This window comes from Sitophilus oryzae, unplaced genomic scaffold, assembly GCF_002938485.1.
Source record: "Sitophilus oryzae breed Bouriz unplaced genomic scaffold, Soryzae_2.0 scaffold_1274_pilon_pilon, whole genome shotgun sequence".
Taxonomy (NCBI): Eukaryota; Metazoa; Arthropoda; class Insecta; order Coleoptera; family Curculionidae; genus Sitophilus; species Sitophilus oryzae.
This window is the reverse complement of record NW_022145920.1, coordinates 805,957-829,830: the sequence shown is the minus strand read 5'-3', so window position 1 is coordinate 829,830 and position 23,874 is coordinate 805,957. Positions and strand designations below refer to the sequence as shown.

At 33.0% G+C, this 23,874-nt stretch overlaps 1 protein-coding gene across 1 annotated transcript in view; it reads right to left on the bottom strand.

Annotated features, from left to right (window-relative positions):
- Positions 1-23,874, bottom strand: part of LOC115874312 (probable chitinase 10) — a 90,180-nt gene that overhangs the window by 10,285 nt on the left and 56,021 nt on the right. The window contains 3 exon segments of the mRNA XM_030889417.1: positions 8,117-8,244; positions 8,318-8,623; positions 17,724-17,903. Of these exon segments, the coding sequence (XP_030745277.1) occupies positions 8,117-8,244; positions 8,318-8,623; positions 17,724-17,903 (614 nt within the window).

Below are 23,874 nucleotides of genomic sequence, written 5' to 3'. Positions count from 1 at the left end.
AAATAAAATAGTTATTTTTTGCAAACACTTCTGCGTTAAACCCAAACGGAAACTACTTGTTAGAAGTTATGTTTACAGTTATACAAATTTGCTTAACAAAGAAAAAATGCTTAACGTTTCGGAAAGTTTATCTCTTTCCGTCGTCGGAAGCAAAAAAAATACAAAGAATAAAGGAAAAACTTTTTAAAATATTTAAATTCAACTATTTGAGAACACTTTAGTTTTTTTAAACAGATACGTCCTTTGGATACGTCTACAAGAAACCGTTAAAATGCCGTTGACGTTCTGTAAAATGACATTATATCAAGTTAAAGTTCAAAATTAACAATTACTACCTGATAACAATTACTTAATAAGGCAAAACCGTTTAAAATATGAGGGCACCCGTTTAAAATAAGAAAGTTCTGTCAACTCCGGTACTTCCGGAAGTGCCGCCATATTGAAAATGTTTTTAATCGATAGATCTCGTTGTGAAACAATGATATGCCGAAAAAATCTCCGATCCAGATATTGTACTTCTTTGGTAGTTCTCTAGAAACTTCTAATGCAAGCTCAGCCTGGGACACCCTGTATAAATACTTCAATTTGGTCATACAATACGTTTTGTAAAATTCCATCTTTACAAAATATGCATTAGAAGTATATCATTATCTGAACAGACCGGGGGCCACATTTAGCTTCGCCGCCCCGGGCTCCCGACAGCCTTAGTCCACCACTCCATCAACGGTTTCTTGTAGACGTATCTGTTTTAAAAAACTAAAGTATTCTCGAATAGTTGAATTTAAATATTTTAAATAGTTTTTCCTTATTTTTGTATTTTTTGCTTCCGACGCGCGACCACGTAAAGAGATAAACTTTCCGAAACGTTAAGCATTTTTTTTGTTAGTCAAATTTGTATAACTGTAAACATAACTTCTGACAAGTAGTTTCCGTTTGGGTTTAACGCAGAAGTGTTTACAAAAAATAACTATTTTGTTTTGTAGATTTTCTTACAGCTCAGTGGCGAAATACCCTTTGGAGAGATAAGTCCAAGGTACCAGATGGTATACAGGGTGGCCCATCGAAAACGTTTCGCAAGGCAAAACGGCTAGGGTATATCTTTTTTCAAAAAATCCAAAAATACGTCAATTCTGTTTGTGAGGGGGACAACTTTTGTCCCAAAATGATTGCAAAATCTTCAACCCTCTGAGCAGGGGGTGTCATCCCCAACTTTTTCAAACGGGAAGGGGGGGGTCAAGTGGCGCCGCAATGAAAAGAGCTTTCTATTCTTTATATTTCCCCGCCTCGTTTTTGAAAATCGGTCGAGTCATTGAGAAAATATGAAGGATTGAAATTTGAAAAGTTTATTTAAACATTTATCAGACTAAATGATAAGGATAAATTCCTTCGACCAATTTGCTGTTTTTTCTTATTATTTCTAGATGTTTACGCATTTTTCACTTGCCACAAGGTTGAACGATCAGGTGCGGTAGTTGCTAGATAGCTGTTCTGTGACTTGTGCGTTGAAGTTCTTCTCAATATCGTTAAACTGACCCACAATAGAATTTCCAAAAATACCAGCCCACACGTTCAATTTCTGAGGGTTTTGTGTGTGCACCTCGTGAAAAACCCTGGGGTTGTCCTCAGCCCAGTACCGACAGTTTTGCCGATTAACTACATCATTCAAAAAGAAAGTACACTCATCCGAAAAACACACATTAAATAGGAAATTATTATCATTCGCCACTCGTTCACTCATAGTTCCACAAAATTGCAAGCGACGATCAAAATTATCTTCGTTGAGTTCTTGTACTAATTGAATTATGTACGGGTGGAACTTGTGTTTTTTTAATATCCTTTGGAAATTTGTACGATTCACGCCGGTCTCATTAGCTAATTTTCTTGTACTCAGCGTACTATCCATGGCAACTTGGCCCAATACGGATACCTCCATAGCTTCATTTACTACAGGATTTTTCCTCTGCCTCTTTTTATTCATAACGGAACCAGTTTCACGAAATTTTGCTACTAACTCGCGAACAATTTTGCCATAAAGGTGTTTGTCAGGATGGCGTTCATTGAATACCTGCGCAACCCGATTGCCACATTCATTATTTTTAAAACAAAGTTCGATTATTTCCACTTTTTCTGCAAGTGAGTAAATCATAATTGTTAAAAAGTTTAACGATATTGAGAAGAACTTCAACGCACAAGTCACAGAACAGCTAGCTAGCAACTACCGCACCTGATCGTTCAACCTTGTGGCAAGTGAAAACATGCGTAAACATCTAGAAATAATAAGAAAAAACAGCAAATTGGTCGAACGAATTTATTCTTATTATTTACTCTGATAAAGGTTTAAATAAACTTTTCAAATTTGAATCCTCATATTTTTTCTATGACTCTACCAATTTTCAAAAACGAAGCGGGAAAATATAGAGAATAAAAAGCTCTTTTCATTGCGGCGCCACTTGACCCCCCTTCCCATTTGAAAAAAATTGGGGGATGACACCCCCGCTTAGAGGGTTGAAGATTTTGCAATCATGTTTGGGGAAAAAGTTGTCCCTGTGTGTTTTTCGATTTTCTAAAATAAAATACCCTAGCCGTTATGCCTTGCGGAACGTTTTCGATGGGCCACCCTGTATAAAATATATGTACCTTAAACACCAAATTTCTGCAAGTATTAAACATGGTACAAATCATGTCTCAAGTGAAGGTGCGGTAAAAACATTATCACAAAAACAAAAGGCTATTAGGACAATAATGAAATAGAGAAATAAATCATTAAAGAATTACATAAGAATGCACCAAAAATTTAAAATTAATAATAAAGCTATAGGATCAGAAATAGCAAAATTATGTTGATATGTCCCAGCATGCCAAAGAGACTACACAATATACATCAAGATGTAACAATAAAAGAAAAATTTTCTTTATGTTAGTATGATTACTTTTAACAAAAACAATACTACACAAAATTTGAAAACAATTTATAAGGCAGTTAAATAAAATAATTGGTTTTGAAAAAAATAGATAATACAACAGGTTTAAATGCATGTTCTCTTAACTAGAGTATAATAACTTTTTATTTGTTGGAAAATAATTTTTATTAAGTGTTAATACTCCATAATATACCACCTTAAGAGAATTATATCTATATTTTATATAATCTAAAATAAATGAATTTTAGTACAGAACATTTTATTTTTGTCCCATTTTGGTTATACCGTATGATCGAGAAAAAACGGCGTCAACGATGGCTATGAAATGAAGATCGCTGTCATTTTATATGTAAATTTATATGGGAAATGTCATTGATCGTCATTGGCTCGCCGTTTTTTTTTCGATCATACGGTATCTTTATTGATATTTAACAAAAATCTGTTTGGTAATTACCAGCTGAGCATGACATAAAAAATTCTTAACAAATTCTAATGTTTTTGAATATTTAAAATGGATATTTCTTCATAAATATCTTATATAGGGTGTTTTAAAAAGCCGGTGCCATCTCTCGTGGGGAGATTCCTGACGTAAAAATAAGATTTATTTTTCATATCAACATAGATCCTATTCCGCTTTGTTTCGTAGCTACAGGGAGTTAAAATCTTAATTTTTTTCTCGATCAGTGCTACTATTTTAGCTATATTTTAATGCTATAAATGTATGGACAAGGGACGTGCTCAATGAGATGTGCTGGGTTATAAATGGAATACTTTTCTAAAAAATACATGTGCTCTATTGACTTTTTTTCTTTTGTTAATGTTGTGGATTTCGGTCTCCTGTATGGGAAAACAAAATTTTATTAATTTTTTAATTCAAGTCCAATAGGGACATTTATTAATTGTGATTAATAAAATTTCCTTTATCTTATCAAGGAGATCGAAATCGAGAAAATATCGGGATACAACTTTTAATAGGCATTAAACGGTCTACACCAAAGAAAATAAAGTCTCCCTACTTTGGGTGCCCGCTCACCAAGGGATAGAATGCAATGAAAAAGCAAACCCTCTATCTAGAACATGAGCGAACACTCCACTAACTGGACCAGAACCGTTCTGCTTTCTAAGCGGAAACCAAGTTCAAGCGGAACTGAAGAACCTGGAGGACTCCATCCGTAACGTGGAGTGGGAATCCTCCAGCGGTCTAAGATACTTGAAAAAGTTCCTCAGAACTTACAACCGGAAAAAATCAAAGATTTTCCTTGATTTAAGTAAGAAAAATCTACGGATTGTCACGGGGTTTCTAACAGGACACTGTCTCCTCAACGGACACGTCAGTAGATTGAAGCTGAGAAACAACGGCGAATGCAGATTCTGTGAGGAAAATAGGGAAACACCAAAATACCTTATCACTGAGTGCGCCGAGACGGCAATCGTCCGTGCCATAAACTTTAGTACGGCTGATGTCGAAAAGTTAGAGCTAGCCTCTGTGGAGCCGTCTCAGATACTCGATTTTGTCAAATCATTGAGACTGTATGATAAGTTATAGCCCGCTATAACTCAAGTAAGGGGAACACACAATAGATCTGTAAGGTCGCGGTGATTAAGCCCCATAATAATGCAAAACATTCTACATTCTACAACAGTCTACACCATAGACTTAAAATAAAATATAGACTACACTATTTACATCTCAACGCGGTCAAAGAAGCTTTTTTGTACACATGTTTACTTCTGGGTACAGTCGACCGAGCCTTCCTCATCCAGCCTATGTTGTCACGTCTTTAATATTATCAATATTTTTTTCTTGTTATACACATATATTGAGATATTAATACTACAGTCTAATAAAGTAGGTTTTAATATTCCATAGATGTATTAAATAGTCCTTATACTACTAAATTATAAGTCGGATACTGTTTAAAAAGGATAAGTTCTTTACAATATGACAACACCGATTAGAGACGAGGGAGCCTATTCATTCATTTATTACCTTGTAGTACGTGTCGCACGTGTGCGGTAAAGCTTTGTTGCCGCTATCTCCCGGCTGTATTAACGCATTTTCTTAGCTTGTAGTCCTTAAGTGTTTATTTTATTGACTTTTTCTGTTCAAGAACTATAAAATGTGGTTCGCCAGTGCCAAATTTACAAGAAATTTGACTTAAATAATCCATTTAAGACTTGAAACGACTTTCGACCGGTAGGCAACTCTCAATTTACCCATTAGGAGTCAGTGACGTTGTTGTAGAAAGGCGATTATTTAGATAATATTTTAGTAAAATGTAAAATCTGAATTTTTTCTCTTACATTATTTACTTACTTGCATTGTAACAAAATCATAATTATAACCCTGTTAATAATTAATAATGTTTTTATTAAAAATATATTCCGGTTTATTCTAAAATTATCTTCAGAATCTAAAATAACATACAAGAATTTTAAAATGATATTACATTATCAAACAATATTTTTAATATACCGGATCGTCTCGAAAGTGGCTCACCCCTATAATTTTTTTATTTTTTCAGATAAAAACAGATTTGTATGTTAGTAGGTATATGATATAAATTAGAATTTATTGACGTATTCAATTGTTTTTGGTCTCTTCCTGTTTTACCGAAATGATTATATCTTTCGATTTTTAAAGGCACCCTCGGTATATTGCTACTTTATTCGATAAAAATGACACTCTGAATAGAATGACATATCATATGTCAACTTTTAAATTTCAATCCAGGGTACCATGGTGTTGTTAAAAACACTAAGTTTTAATCAAGGAGCCTTGGAAAAATAGTTTTGATCGTCTAATGGGTTTCGTGTCTTGTCTAGGCCGGTTAAAAGATGTACAAATCGTATTTTTAATCATACATACGTCAATTTTTTCAAATGGAACAAGGGTGGCTCATTAGCATATTTGGAAAAAGCATTTTTTTATGAATATATTGATACCACATACTTGGTATTTCGAGTCAAATTGTCGTTATGAACCGCGTGTTACAATTACAATTAAACCATATGCGAAAATGTCAAAAGTTGACATATGATATGTCATTCTATTCAGAGTGTCATTTTCTATCGAATAAAGTAGAAATATACCGAGGGTGCCGTTTAAAAATTAAAAGTTATAGTCATTTCCGGTGAAACAGGAAGTGACCAAAAACAATTGAATACGTCAATCCATCCTAATTTATGTCATATACTAACATCCTAAATCTTGTTTTTTTATTTGAAAATATAAAAAAATTATGGGGATGAACCACTTTTGGGACACACCCGGTATAATAAAGACAGTACCGAGTTAAATAAATGTAGTTTTCATTTTATCCACTTCCTATCACCTTCCTTGCTTTAATGGAACAAATTTATGTTATCTCTAATTTACATAATAAGACATCACTTAACCAGAAAAAAAACAACAATGATATTTTTTTTTCTCTCGCTGTCGCCGATTCTATTATATCTGTGGAATAGATCCTGTTTTGATTAATATTAGGGGTTGTAAATGTTTGACTAAAATTAATAATTTATTTTTAATTTCAAAAATTACCTAATTTCGATTATAAAATTTCTTCTATAACGTGTATTTTATTATTTTTATCCTTTTCTAAGGGCTCTAAGACGTTTTTTTCTAAACTTTTATTTAAAAACCTGTCCTAAATCTTAATAAAATATAAAAAGTTTAAATATGATATATTTTTAATTTAATTATAGCTTCATTAAAATAAAAAATTTACCCGGCTATGATACGGAGAGTTCAGGTGTACTTGAGAAACGAAAGACAGTGTTGTGTTTCTCGGCAGAGTCGTCAGGGAACGACCGTTACGACCGAGACAACCTATCTATCGCTCGTGTCGCACTCGTTATAACCTAAAATAATAACACAACAACATCGCAACAATAACAAGACATTGTCTGACCGCATGTTCCAGCTATTTATGAAGCTCAGTCTATATTTTATTTTAAGTCTATGGTCTACACACAATTTTGCTAACAATAGAAAAAAATTCAGTAGCGCACATGTTTTCTTTTCGTAAAATATTCCAGTGATATTCCACATGCATGCATGCCCCTTGTTTAATAACGCAAAACAATTAACCCTCTGTAGCTTTTAGTAGGAAACGAAGCAGAATCGGACCAATGTTGATACAAGAAATAAATCTTATTTTTGCCTGAGGAATCTATCCACCATGTCACAGGTTTTTTGAAACACCCTGTAGAAATTAAAAGTTTATAAAAAAAGTCAGTTTATACAGGGTGGGCCAATGGAAACTTTCAACCTTAATTTTTCTCGTTTAAAATTAAAATTTGGAAAAACGCTCGGACACGTCGATTTAGTTTTCGAGGGGGAAAAGAAAATATCATAAAATCACTTTCACACCTATAACCCCCAAGGCGGGGGCGGCGCCACCCCTAAATTCTTAAATAGAAAGGGGGCCCTTGTGATACGTCATGTGAAAGGTCCTTCAATTCCCTTTTTAATGATATAAGATATCATGTAGTTTCGTTCAGCAGTTTGAGAGATTTATTGATTTAAATTAGATTTTAATTTATCAGCTAAGTGGTGAAAAAATCAGTTTTTATTTTTGTTCTCTCTCTGCGTGGATTTTTTTGGCAAACCATGTATACTAAAAATTAAGCTTGTAAATAAAAAAAGCTTAAATTTTTTTTTATTTTTTATTTCTAAAAATTTTCCCGGCCAAAATTGAGCATTTTTCACTTATTCCGAATTGACAGATTTTTGGGCGTGGATCGATGCAGATTGATTAGTTAAAATTTTTAGTATACATAGTGTGCCAAAAAAATACATACAGAGAGAGAAAAAAAATAAAAACCGATTTTTTCACCACTTAGCTGATAAATTAAAATCTATTATAAATCAATAAATCTCTAAAACTACTGAACGAAAGTACATGATATCTATATCATTAAAAAGGGAATTGAAAGACCTTCCACATGAGGTATCACTCGGCCCCCCTTTCCATTTAAGAATTTAGGGGTGGCGCCGCCCCCGCCTTTGATGTTATACGCCCTCGAAAACTAAATCAACGTGTCCGAGCGTTTTTCCAAATTTTAATTTTAAACGAGAAAAATTGGGGTGGAAATTTTCCATTGGCCCACCCTGTATAAGGCAAGCAATGCAAAGTACATTATGTATAATTAATTAAATGATATCAAGTGTCATAAATCAGAAATCTTACTTCGTAATAAGCTAAAAATCCAGATTCTTTTGTGTATTTTCCTTCCTTTCCACCGGCATTTGATGGAGAATGCACACTATGTTTAGCCGTGTTAGAGAGTGTGAAAGATCTTCCGTATGTAGGCATCCCTAATGCACAAATACATAACAATTTTTTTATTAATTAGTTAACCCAAATTTCTATTTTTTTTTTGTTTCTTACCTATTACCAATTTTTCTTTCGGTGCTCCCAATTTAACCCACAAATTTGTGGCATGTTCTACATTTAGTTGTTTCTGATATTGACTATCCGAACTAGGGGAATGTAGTGGGGCATTATGTCCAGTTTCTTTTTCCCATTTTCCGTGAAAATCGTAGGCCATCAAGTTAATAAAATCTAGGTAAGATGCTACAGCTGGAACGTCATAGCCTCCTTTGATGTTATCGGGGCCGACTGGAACGGCTGCTGATAGGAGAAGTCGTGGCTTCTTGACTTCTTGAGCTTCTGCTTCGAAGGCTTCTCGAAGTTCTGACAAATAAAATTATTTAATTTGAGTTGCTGCTATTGCAACTTTATAGAATTTTAGGGTTACCAGATTAAAACTTGTCCACCTCGGGCAAGCCTTCCCAAAAATCGGGACAAAATCCGGACGTCATAACTTTTTAGTAATATAAAAGCAAAAATAGAGTATATTGTTATATTAGGAGTAAAAATGATACTTTTTGTAGCGAGGCTGTAAGATATACCGGGTGCGTCTCAAAAGTGGCTCACCCCTATAACTTTTTATTTTTTGAGTTAAAAAACGAGATTTGGTGAAAACAATTAGTATATGACATAAATTCGGATTGATTGACGTATTCTATTGTTTTCGGCCACTTCCTGTTTCACCGGAATTGACTACAACTTTTGAGTTTTAAATGGCACCCTCGGTTATTTTTACTTTATTCGATTGAAAATGACACTCTGAATAGAATGTCATATGTCAACTTTTGACATTTTCCCATATGGTTTGAAACTATAACATGCGGTTTATAACGAAAATTTGGCTCGAAATACCAAGTGCGTGGTATCAAATTATTCGTAAAAAATGCTATTTCCAAATATGCTAATAAGCCACCCTCGTTCCATTTGAAAATTGAGATATAATTAAAAATACGATTTGGGCATCTTTTAACCCGTCAGGACAAGACACTAAAAACATTAGATGATCAAATCTATTTTTCCATTACTTCTTGATTAAAAATTAGTGTTTTTAATATAGCCATGGCACCCTAGATTGATATTTAAGATACGATTTTTTACTAAGCGAGAATGTCAAAAGTTATATATTATGATATGTCATTTTATTCAGAATGTCATTTTCTATCGAATAAAGTAAAAAATACTGAGGGTGCCATTTAAAAATCAAAAGTTGTAGTCATTTCCGGTGAAACAGGAAGTGGCCAAAAACAACTGAATACATCAACCAATCCCAATTTATGTCATATACCAAATCTCGTTTTTTTATCTGAAAAAATAAAAAAGTTATAGGGGTGAGCCCCTTTTGAGACGCACCCGGTACAGACGAGACAAAAAAAATCATTTTTCTCCGAATAGAATATGCTATTTTTTCTTCAAATGCTACAAATATTTTTCAAACAATTTGAAACGTTCCAAATATTAAAAAGAGATTTAAAAGTAATATCTTGTAAGTAATAATCGAGAAGCTATGGTTACGCTCGTTTAATTTCGTACTTTTGTGCTTAGGCGTAAAAGTGCTCTACTCTTATGCTTAGGCGTTAAAATGACTTTTTAAAGTTGTCAATCATGTCGCAAAAATTAATACTTTTGTGACGTTTAAAAAAAATACATTTATAACTTTCAAAACTTAAAACTTATGAAGTAAAACAATGAATTTACACTGCTGAATTTATCGACGATTTTTTAAGTAACTTAGTAATAAGTAAAGTAGTATTGGGACATGTCTTAAAAGGGAATATTAAAATCCGGACGCTTATGAAAAATCCGCCCGGTCCCACCGAAAATAGTGAAAATCCGGATATGTCCGGATTAATCCGGACGTCTGGTAACCCTACATAGATTATGCACTAAGTTTACGGTAACAAATAAACTTGAATAAACCGTTATTAAAACTTAAAAATAATAATCATTATAGAACGGTTATACAGGGTGTTTCAAAACATTTATGGAAAGTTTTCAAAAATCTCAACAATTAGAATGATATTGCAGTAGAAATACAACGAAAATATAAAAACTTTATATTTTCTATAAAGTTTTTATATTTTATCTTGAAAGCGAGAAAAAAACAAGCTTTTTATGGAAGTATTGCTACTATCAAAACATACGATCTGCATATGTTTTTCACTTTTTAAAATGAACGACATTGGTTGAAATAAAACTCCTAAATATTTGTTTTTGAACCTAATTCTAACCAAATTTGAACCTAAATCTAACCAAAATTAAACATAATGACTTTGATTTATAAAATGAATTTGGATAGCCTGGTATATTTGGAAAGGTACATTCTGTATGCTTTTCATAAAACTATACTACTTAGTTTGTAGAGAACTTTAGTAGAACGTAGACTTTGACAAGAGAAAATCCTTTTTGTTCTTGTTTGTGGTTGTTCTTCGCAACCTCTACAGCGCCAGATCGCGTACAACGTTTGTGATCTAAAACAATTATGCATTTTGGCGGGAAGCTCCAATCCAAATGTATTTCCTTTATCTATGCATAAACCAGGGTTGGAAAAAATCACGATTTTTAAAAAAAAATCAAAAAAATCAGATTTTTTTTATTTAAATCAGATTTTTTTGATTTTAATTCAAAACAATATTTAAATCGGATTTCCAAATGACTAGGACTTATTTCCAATGAAAGTCCTATCCTAAATGGCTAAATCTATACTCCGATATCAATAACATTAACAATTCTACAGGGCGTGTGATTTTTCCACATCGGTCACCAATATATTCCGCAAAAAAAAGTCGTTCGCTTCAGATCAAAAGGATTTTTTTTTTCAAACGTCTCAAAAATATTAATTTTTGTCATTTTAACGCCTAGGCATAAAAGTAAAGCACTGTTACGCCTATAAGCACAAAAATACAAAAATATATTATTAAACTGACATGAAGTGTTAAATTCAACGAGTGTACAAATTGTTGCTCGATTACTGTTTATATTATTTGTAATGTTTGAAACTGATTAAAAAATTATTTGTGATGTTTAAAAAAATAATATGTTCTATTCAGAGTAAAAATGTACTTTTTGGGCCTCCCTGTAACGTCGGAATAGCTTTCCGATGGTCCTTCAAAGATACAGCATCGTCAAAAAAAGTGTAATTTTTACTCCTAATAAAACAATACAGTATTGTTCGGAAATAGTCTTAAGTCGAGAATGAAATTCGTATGTATTATCTAATGTCAAATTGTAAAGTACTTACTGCAGATCAAAATGTCGGTAGGAATTTGGAAACATACAACCGATTCAAAAAAAAATAAAACAACATATTTTCTGACAACGATTATAGATTCCCGGGATTGAAGATATAGTCTCTATATTAGAAGGGCTTAGTTCTGCACTAGACTTTGCGAATGATAGTCTATTATGTATTCGAACAGCGAATTTTTGTCACTTAAACATAAATTTTAAAACAAATCTCCCTGCGTTTAGCCGATCTTTAGTTCAAAATTCGGTCCAACAATTAGATAGATGAATAGATATTTTTATATAGTTTTATAACATTTTCAATTATTTTTTGCGATTTACTATCTCTTATATATGTTATAGAAATATTTTTTATAGGTTTCTAGGACAATTTTTATAACTTTTACAGTTATTTTTTGATTTATAATAAAGTTTCAATAATTTTTTTTTTATTTAAATCACATGATTAAAATTAAAAAAATCACTTGATTTAAAACACGATTTAAATCATGATTTAAATCATTTGATTTAAATCATGCCAACCCTGGCATAAACTGACATTTCTGTGTATATGGTTTCTAAACACAATGTCACTTCGTATAAAAAAAACAAATACTTTTTTTAAGGTTTCAAATGTCACTTGCGATATACCCAAATTTTCCGGAATGACCACATCACAAACTATTTGTCAATGCAGTACAAAGTGTTAAATTGCACAGCATATTCTTCATTTCGTTATACCTTGTTATTGCCGTATAACCAAGACGATAATATAAAACAAACACTTATTTATAATCATCTTTACTTTTTCAATAACTTCATGTTACAATGGATAAATATCACACTTCGCTTCATAAATATTTCGTTACGGTTGGCCCATATTAATTTTATGCGGTTAATATATGAACTAAAGTTACGTTTTCTTAAATGGAACACCCTGTATATTTATAAATTATATGATCTGGCTTGCCAATCTCAAAAATATTCTCAAAAATATATATCACTCTCGTATCACTCTATATTTATCTTCACTATTTACTGCAATATTTAAATTATAGGTATCATTTTCTTATTAGTAGATCCTGATAAATAACAAAATAAAAATCGTATTTATTAAAATAGATATACTCATATTAAAATTTTATTTGCAATTGATATATTTTACTTTTGAACTGTTGGGGTTTGAATGGGGTGAGTTTGCAAATATCTAAAAGCTTGCATTATTAAAGCATTTTCCAGGTGTTCGACATCGTATTAGTTGCCACGATATATTTCATATTTCAAAAATCCTCAAAATCAGAAATCGAGAACGGACAAATCCGGAAATCATGGAGGCCATCATATGGGTATCTACATTGGTTCCAATTCATTGATTTGAACAATAATAATTTAACAAAATTCTAATATTTTCGTTGTAAGTTAAGTTCTGATGGGGAGCCCCATCTTGCTGAAAGTAAATTTCACGTAAAATAGCTAAAGGAATAAGGAATATTTAAAAGTTCCGATAAGATAGGTTCCAAGATTTACAAATAGCGGTAGATATTTAAGTTTCCCTAATATACAGACCGGACCACCGTAGTAATAACATAGGCAGAACCGGACGAATTAGCGTATACCCGTCCGCCGGATAAAAAGCAGGCGAAAAAATGCGATAAAATAAAAATAGGTAGATATGTGATAAGAATATTTCAGAATTCGTATTTATTCGTGTTATAATAGCCAAAACGAATACATAGATTCTCGCGACAGTTCTCATGTAAAATTTATTTTTTTAAGTAAAATAATGGATGTTTACGAAGTTCGTAAGAAAATTCAAATTGTAAAATGGTATTTCCAAATTAGGTCTTATCGGGATATACAAACAATTTTTCTACAAACTTTTGTAAACAGGCCAATTCCATCTTTACCTTCTATATCAAGAGTTATTAATAATTTTGAAACAAATGGGTGCGTGTCCCCACAAAAACACAAAAAGCCTGATGTGTTGATTAATGAAGAACAGGTGTTAAAGCAAGTGTTCATTTGTGCTACCGCGGATCAAAATCCCACGTTTTCAAGTAACCAAATTGCTGAGGTGGTTGCCCTGCCCACAATGCCCGTATTGTTCAAGAATATTTGAACAATACTTTTCCCCACCGTTTAATTATTTATTGGATATGGAACTATTTTGCGGCCCGCTAGATCACCAGATCTTTCTCCCAATGATTTCTTTTTGTGGGGTTTTGTAAAATCCAAAGTGTATGGTCATAATAGGCCTAATAATCTGGATGAGCTTCAAGTAAAAATACGATTAGCCCTAATATGTTAGCCAATGTCAGACGGGGATTTTACAACCGCCTAGGCTTCTGTCTAGCACAAGAAGATGGTCTTTTTGAACACTTGTTATAACTTCTTTTTATTTAGAGTAATATTTTAGTTTTTTTGAGGTTTAGAGAATTTATTTTTAGTTTTGGCTTGTAAACGCACTCAAATAATAAATACTTAAGTATTTTAAATGTTACCTTAAGTGAAGGTAAAGACTTAAAATGAAAATAATATATACTAGGCACTCCTCGCGTCGTATTCCTAGTCTGTCACGACCGACCCGTCCAAACAGAACTGCAACTGCGTACTGCCTCACCAGCCGACTAGCCGGCAGTGAATCTCGAGTACGAACGCAAATCGGGTAAACGTAAATTCGTCCGGCAACTTGCTATGTTACTAGTAGTAATTAATTAGTGGCTCCCAAAAAATAAAACGACAGACAGATAGCAGTATACTTTTAATAATTCTTTAGTTTCTTTTGTTATCCATGGCCTACTAATAAATATATGATCTTTTAATATATTTTTTTTTCTAAATATTGCATTAAATAGTGAAAATAAATATAGAGTGTTATATATTTTTGAGAAACTTATGCCAAGCCAGATCATATAATTTATAAATATACAGGGTATACTACTGTTTCCGATGGAGTCAACAAAGACATCAATTCCAAATACGCTCAGGACTTGCATTTAATATTTCTAACATGATGGAAAGTCTAGTCATGAGCACAGAATCTTGGGAAGGCGCATATGGGACTGCCAGAGAAATAATAGAGACCAAAGAAAAAGAACATCTCCTTTAGACAGCCTAATGCACTGAAGAAATGCGAGAGCGGTTACCGGTGCATAGAAGGCAAAACGAAGGGAGGAGGTTTTTTTTTAGTCGGTAAGAATTCGACACTACCAAATATCATACAACATTGTTGGTATTGGTGTCTATGCAAGATTTTTTCCCACCTCATACAAAAAAAATACAGGGTGTTCCATTTAAGAAAACTTAACTTTTTTTATGAATTTCAAGAACTAACAGCGCTTTCAGATGGAGCGGAGCGTCTGCGCGAACCGTCCGTCGTGTTTTTTTTGAAGATAGCCGTCGAACAAAATCATCCAGACAGAGCATACGCGACCCATGTGAAATTGTTCATATAAACTCATGGTACTTGCTCGAAGTCGCGGACTTCGAGTCGCTCCATCTGAAAGCGCTGTTAATAACATGTTTTAATTGTTTTTATAAATAATTATTTATAAAAATAAATTTATTATAAAAATAAATTTATTAATTAAAACATCTCTATAAAATAACTACATTTATATTTCAATTCTCAAGTAAAATGTGTACCATAGAGTTGGTCAATTAATTCATCTTTCAAAGCTGTTTTATGTCAAGATTGTTTTACTCTAAAAATTGTAAAATATTAGTTTGTATTTGTAAATTTAGCATAATATTCTTAAATGAACAAAAATATATTTATGATTATTCATATTAAAATGTTTAGTTACTGACTAACATAAATTATAAAAAAAGTATAATTCTTCCGATTTATTTCTTAGAGATTATATATTATTCAATACGAAATAACGCAGGCATTAATAGCGTTATAAAATCTTTTTTAAATGGCCTTTAGTTTTGATTGCTTAATTCATTCACTGAGATACCTTGAAGGTGCTCCTAGACGATTACGAATAAGTAATGAGAATTCTTTAAGACAGTATCATAATTAACTTCACTATATAATTTTCACAGTTTTTCATTCCTCATCTGCATATATTGTCTATCTTATCAAAATTTATACTATAATTACTTGATTTTAATAATATATTTCCAAGACATATTGCTATATTTAAACCTTGCATCTAAGCTGAGGACAAGTATTGCATCTTAGCTGAGGACATCTTTGTGTCATGATTTTATTTTTATTTAGAAAGCAGATTTATTTTGTTAGATGTTCTCTTTGGAAATTTACTTGCGAGTATCGTGGTATATTTTCTTAACACTAAGTTATAAACTATTGATCTTTTATGATTAAGAAAAGTAAAACACTTTCGGACTTATCAGTAGTCTACCCCTAAAGGGGTAGACTACTGATAAGTTACTACACTACTACCTAAGTTGAAGGTATATTCTGAAATTCAACACACACTCAACGAATAAGTTCAGATAGTCTCTAAGTACTAACATAGTCTCTAAGTGTCTAATGCAAATATTTGTTTCCATAGCAACTGTTAAAATTGCGAAAAAAAAACTGTTAAACCGCAAGGGTAGATTAAACGATACTTTAACAGCGAGGATAGGTTAAAAACTATTTTTTCTCGCACGTTTTTTAATTGCTTCCATTTTTAAAAATTTTTGTATTCCTTTTCATAAGTTATTCGGTTTAAATGGATGTAGTTTGGATATGGCGTTTGTCGTCTCAGTCTGAATACCTGTTGGTAATTTACTTATTTCGTTTTGAGCTAGTTCTGGCTCCAATTCAATCAGCAATCGACACGAAAGAGAATTAATTAAGAAATATTGACTCAAAACTGACAACTAAAGAGACAGCTTTATTTATTTGTCAAATTACATAGAAACCAACGTCAACCCAGCACAATATTTTTTCAACTCGTAATAAATTCCTTGAAATAATAATTTCTGAATATTTTTAAAACGTAACTCGCTATGGAAAAAAATATTGTTTTATACACGACGATAAAATTGCATCCCGAAATTAATTCACTCGCGATTTCATCGCTCGTGAATTAATCTTTTGGTCGACGATAAAATACTATTTTATCGTCTTGTATAAAAAATAACTATTATGGATAGTAAATTTCGACCCCAGGAAAACGACTATGAGGTATTTTTTGCGAAATTTTTTTTTTGAAAATTTGAAATTTGTTGAAAATTTTGTTGGAATTTTTTTTAGTTTTTACTTAAAATAACATAATTTTCTCATAATATGACAACATAGATAGTAGACTGAATTTACAAGAAAGAAACCCCAAAAAAAATCCAGCGGTTCTCAAAATGTAAGCGAAAAATCAATTTCTTTTGAAATCGTCAAAGTAAGGTACCTCGGTTATTTTGGACTTATTTGAAAAACGGCAAAGAGAAAATATGTTTCTATTATTGAGACCTACCAGCCCTAAAAATATTTGTACTTATTTAAGACTCACCCTGTATATTGTTTTAAAAATAAAAATAAATATTCTTTTTAAAAATCATCCTGTCTACTTATTTATTACATATTAGTGTAATGTATGCAAAATTAATTTTATAACAGCAGCGTAGATAAGTGTATTATCATCGTAGCATAAAAAGTTTGAAATTTAATTCTTATTCTTCCATGACATAAATGTCTGAATATTATAGGATGAGATCTTGATTTCATTTTTATTTAGATAGAGACCATGCATTAATAATCTTGTTCTCTCTATTTTATATTCAAATAATATAATAAATTATTATTAGTTATAATAAATAAAATTCCTCATTGCAGAACACATTGGCAGGTAAATTTGAATAGAGTTAGATCTTCTGTTATAATTTCTTTTTGATATTTTATTACATTATTTAGTTTTGGTTATTTATTATAATATTTTATATTGTAGCTTTCGCTAGTTTTCTGTAGAATTTTATATATGGTCACAAATATCAAAGTATCGTAGGTTATGAATTGAATACTAAACCATTCGTGACCCAGTTATGCTAGAACACATTCGATTGCAATTTACAAGGCTAAATAATTACTACTTCCTTTGTGAGATCACATCTTACAGAAACACCACGAGGAAAACAATTTCATTCATTAGAAATTTTTATATTTTCCTTAACTTTATAAAATGCACGTTGCAATCCTCATTGACTTTACCAATAAAAATCTAAAATAATTTCCATTAACCGTTCGTATATTTACCTTTCAAAAGCAAAACAAAGTTCTTTTTATCATCGCTTCCTTTAGGATATTCCCAATCCATATCTAACCCATCAAAACCACGGTCTCTCAAGAATGGTATTGCACTAAAGATGAATGTCTGTCTGCTATACCTCGTAGCTGACATGTCCTTAAATTTCTGTGTACCAAAAGACCAACCACCTGAAAAATGGTTAATAAATTTTTGGTTTCCAGAAAAAAAAAATATTTTAATCATATAATGGGAGTTAGTTTATTATTAGAAATAAGTTAAATTAAGTAATGCAGTTAGTTTCTCATTGTCTAAATTATAAAATTTATATTATCGTTATTGTGTCTTATTACAAATTGTTATTACAGTAGAACCTCGATAATTCGGACACATACCGGAGCAGCTGCAGGCGAATTAATAAAGTAACCGGATTACTGGAGGGATATTTTTATAATGTTATTGTTTAATAAAAAGTGTTATGTGTGGTCAATTTTTTTGTATAGATGTGAGACGTGGACACTTAATTAAGAAACGATAAATAAAATCGAAGCATTTGAAATGTGGACATACAGAAGGAATGCTTAAACTATCTTGGACAACCAGAACCAGAAATGAAGAAGTTCTTCGAAGAATGGAGCACGACAAGTCTGTCGTGCTCCAATAGTCACTTCTGGATATTATCAAGCGACGAAAACTTGAATACCTTAGCCATATAACCAGAGGACCTCAATATGAGTTTCTCCGACTGATCCTTAACGAAAATATCAAAGGAAAGAATTCTTTTCTTCGATTTTTTTTTCCTTTCGAATTAAGTGGATTGGGCGCAAGAGGCTTTCATGGTTGAGGAACTTGCGGCAATGGATAGGCTTGAGCGCAGATGGATTAGGGGAAATATGCCCGTGATGGACCCCCGCCTATGATGAACCACTAGCTATATTTTCAAATTTACCGCGGATAACGAACTGTGGCCACCTAGGGTAGACTGGTTAAAGTTTAAAATTAGTTGTTTACATGTGCTTACGCAAATACAAGCTGTTTTTGTGAAATTAAAAAATAAACTTATTACTGGTAAGTATTGATGTAACAAAGTAGCATGATATGATGTCAAGTAACTTTTTTTTACGCACAGCTAGAATCTGCTGTTGTTGCGGTAGGTTAAAAGAACTGTTGTGTAATAAGTGCCGGGCACAAATTAGGGTTATGTCCAATATTTTAAAAGCTTGGGATTTTTAAATGGCGTATTCAAAATGGCCTATGATGGACCCCTTAGCTGTTTCCTATGATGAACCAGGGGTCCATCATAGGAAAATCATAGGGCCATCATAGGCAATGCATTTTTTATATTTTTAAGTTATTTCTTTTGCTTTATAGACATGGCATCTAACAAACGGCAACAGTGGAATGAAGAGGATATGCGACGGGCTATTATTAACGTACAAAGCCAAAATATGGGCTATAAATTAGCTGCAAAGACCTTTAATGTTCCCAAGACAACATTGCGAAGACGCTTAGAGAAACAAGACAGCTCCAAGGGTTATTTAGGAGGGCGAAAAGCCACTTTCTCCAAAGCCATAGAAGACGAGATTGCAGGTCATATAATCGAAATGGAGACAAGATTTTTTGGAGTAACTTCCAAAGATTTACGGCGGATGGTATTTGAAGTAGCCGAAAAAAATAAAATAAAACATTGTTTCAATCGGGAAGTTAAACTGGCAGGTTGGAAGTGGGTTAGGGGATTCCTAAAACGCAATCCACAAATATCTTTGAGAAGCCCAGAAAGTACGTCATTAGCTAGAGCCCAGGCATTTACAAACCTAATATAGAAGCCTATTTTAACGCACTATCCAATATTCTGGAGCAGTACAACTTTTTGCCCGAAAATATATACAATATGGATGAATCAGGTTTGACTACGGTGCAAAAAAAAATGCCAAAAAATTTACGCTGCAAAAGGTCCGAAGCAAGTGGGTGCTCTTAGTAGTGCCGAGCGTGGACAGCATGTAACTGTAGTATGCGCAATGAATGCCATAGGCACTTACGTCCCTCCTGCTCTTATTTATCCTCGTCAAAGGATGAATGAGGAACTAATGAACGGTGCTCCCGCTGGTAGCATAGCTTTTACGCAAGAAAAAGGTTGGATGACCAGTGAAATTTTTTGTAAATGGCTAAAGCATTTCGTAAGATATACGAAAGCGTCTAATGAGAATAAAACTCTTTTACTTCTTGATGGTCACAGTAGTCATAAAAGTCTTGAATCTCTACAAATTGCAAAAGAAAATGGTGTTATTGTGTTTTGTTTTCCTGCACACTGTTCTCATCACGTTCAACCTTTGGATGTTGGATTTTTTCGTCCACTTCATACCTACTTTGATCAAGAAATCCAGTTATGGCTGCGTCAAAACCCGGGAAAAGCAGTAACCCAATTCAAAATAGCAGGTCTTCTAAACCAAGCCCATTTAAAAAGTGCAGTCCCATCAAATGCGATAAATTCGTTCAAGAAGACGGGCATCCATCCTTTTAACCCCCATGTTTTTGAGGACTGGCAGCTTGCACCAGCTCTAGCAACAGATAAGCAGATGTCCGAAACTCGAGGCGATATCAACGAAAACCAAATGGAATTAGACATTCAAGACCAACCAAGTACATCTTGTCATAACTTGTCTTCATCATCAGTTCTCGACATCTCGGTAAAAGAAATTTTGCCCCCACCACAAGCAATAGCCATTGGTGCTGATAAAGGAAGCAAGAGAAGGCGTGGAAAAACTGGCCATTTAAATTCAACCCCAGAAATTTCTGAACTTAAAGATAAAGTAATTGAGAAGGAAATAAAGTTAAGAAAACAACAGGGCAGGCCAGTAAAACGAAAACTTGTCATTGCAAATAATGACGACAGCTCTGATGAAGATGAAACCATCTTAGAAGAATTTTTAGGACGCGAAAAGGATGAATCCGATGCTAGTTGTCTATATTGCAATGAGTTATTCTCTCAATCACGTGCAAGAGGGAAGTGGATTAAATGCCAGCTTTGTCAGTCCTGGTGCTACAATTTATGTGCTAGTGTAAGCTACCGATGTAAAACGTTTATTTGCGAATTATGCTCCTAATCTTAATTATTTGTCTTGCGTTTGTTAAACTAATGTTAATTTTGTTTTTTTCTTAACTTTTAAACTATTTTTTTTGTCTGCTTTAGGTTAGTTTATTCCATTTTTAATATAGAAAAATATTTTGTTTAAAATAAAACTTTTGATAGGCGTTATCTGTTGTTTTTATAGGGGACCGACATAGGTACATAGGTGCTAATGATAGACCCTCGACTATGTTTTATTATTATGATTATTTTATTTAATACGAAATTATTTAGTAGCAAATTCACCTCATATATATTAAATTTGGAAATAAATAATCGATTTTCAAACAAATAAATCTAATAACTACAAAAACTAAAAATTTATAATGGAATTTCCTTAAGGGGTCCATCAAGGGCACATTTCCCCTAGTCCATGTAGCGCAAAATCGAGAACGATACCGACATGAGAGCATGACACTTGAAGAAGAAGATTGTTTCATACTTTTATGGTTTCCAAAATAAACTCAAAATTAAACACATTTTTATTTAAACCAAAATGCAAAACACTTTATGAACTATATTAAAACTTCTGCTTGTTCTTATAAATTGTTGGTTATTGTATCTAGACGTATGCACCCATAAAGAGAACTCAGTTACTACTTACTACAATATCTATATTAACCAACTACGTATCTTAATACACATTAAAGACTTGCATAAAAATGTGAACAAAAGTGAAATTAATATTTAATTCGAATGGAATCGAAAATTTTTATTTCAATTGAATGATTTTTAATGAATGGAATCCTCAATAGCCTTCTATTTTACACGTTTCAAAGGAAAAATATATTACGTAGAAACATTGTTTTCTTCTACCCAGTAAATAGTTTTTGGTAAAGATTTTAGGGCACATTGCTAAGCTTCATACAATATTGTTATCCTCTGTTCACTTAAGTTGTCATTTGTTTCCTTTGTTTCCAATGCCTAGTATTTCCTTTTGGAGAAAAAAAAAGATAAGAGGATAACAATATTCTCCAAAAGACTGTAGTGACTATAGACTTATAAGTCTAATGAGTTGTGCTCTGAAACATTTTCTTTGCGTCATGCATCCTCGTATATATTCGGAAGAAAAGAGCGGAGAGACACAGTTCGGCTTCATGAAGGGGCTGGGTACGAGAGAGGCTTTGTTTTCAATCAAGCTACTGATCCAGAAGTGTTATGATCAACGCCAAGATGTCTTTGTGTGCTTCATAGATTATCAGAAGGCTTTTAACAACGTTAAACACGATATTCTCCTAAACAGACTGCTCGAGATAGGAATAGACGTCAAAGACATTAGAATGATACAGGAACTATATTGCAACCAAACTGCGGAGATCAGAGTTAACAAAAACTTATCCACAGACACATTCAATGTGTGAAAGGAGTCCGCCAGGGCTGTATACTGTCACCAATACTTTTTAATATATACGTAAAAAAGATATTTCAAATGGTACTGGCAGTAGAAAGTGGAGGAATTAAGATCAACAGAGTTCCAATTAATAATATAAGATATGCAGATGATTCGGCAATCCTAGCACCAACTTTAGATGATCTCCAGCAAATAATAAATAAGATAGAGGACATGGGAAATCGTTTCGGTCTTAAAATCAACCCTACCAAGACCAAACTTATGGCAATAGGACGCCAGCTAATAATCAACACCGCATTGACAGTGGATGGAAATATTATAGAGCGAGTACCACGATTTAAATATCTAGGTGCTATGATCAATAAACGATGGGACTGCGATGAAGAAGTTAAACTTAGAACGAATTATGCACAAACAACATTTTTCACACTTAAAAACTTCTTATTAGCACGCAGTCTACCGGTAGCACTTAGACTACGGGTAGTAAAATGCTACATATGGCCCATCTTACTATACGGTGCAGAAACGTGGTCTCTCAAGAGTAAAACCCTGAACTGCATCGAGGCTTTCGAAATGTGGACTTCGGAGACTCTTACGTGTGCCATGTAACGCACATGCCACCAACGAAGAGTTTTTAAGAATTGCAGGGTATGAACGAGAAATACTTAATAATTTAAAGAAAGAAAAGTTTCTTACCTCGGCCATATCCTTAGAGGAGACAAATATTACATCCCTAAACTAATTCTACAAGGAAAAATAGAAGGACGGTGAGGCTCAGGAAGAAAACAACATTCCTGGCTAAGAAACATACGGGATTGGTGTAACATCAGCGACGCAGCCACCATATTTCGAAGAGCCGAAAACGGCACTTTACATTACACTGAGAGCCGAAAACGGCACTCTCTACTACACATTATATAAAGAGTACAGACAATCGCCAACATGCGGCTCAGGAAGGCACAGGAGGCACAGGCTCAACACAAGGCACAGGAAGAAGAAGAAGAAGAAGTATTTTCTCTTCAATTTGTCTCTGCGACATACTATATATTTTAAATTCAGTTAAACCAATATATTGAATATATACACAACCAAACTTATATGGAATCACTCTTTATTTCTGACTAAATTTCTTGCAAGGATAAAAATTGGTATACAACTTTAAGATAAGGCTTTTTGTTGTAAATAAACATGATAATAAAGAGTAAACGACTACTGCGATTTATTTTCTTTTGAATTTTGTGTTCAGTAGTAAAAATCACAATTGTCCGGTAATTTTCATTCAATCCAAAAAATTTAAAAAATGCCTTATGTTGGATTAATAAATGTACAGAGGGTAAGAATTATTGCTCTCATCAAACAAGAAATGCTCCAGAGAGACGTAGCAGAGATAGTAGGCGTTACCCAGGGTGTTGTATCGAAAACATATGCAAGATACTTGGAATTAGGAACACACAAGGATAGGCCCATACAAATTCGCCATAGAGTCACAACTGAACAACAAGACCGCCTTGTGTGCTAAATTGCTAGAATAAATCCCAATGTTTCTCATCCAGAGCTACAAAGAGAACTTCTGGCAGCTACAAGTGTGAACATTTCAGTTGAAACCATAAGAAACAGTCTTCGTGCACGAGGGTTTTACAGTAGAAAGAGTTACGGATCCTACGGTTATCTCGGTAAAATAAAA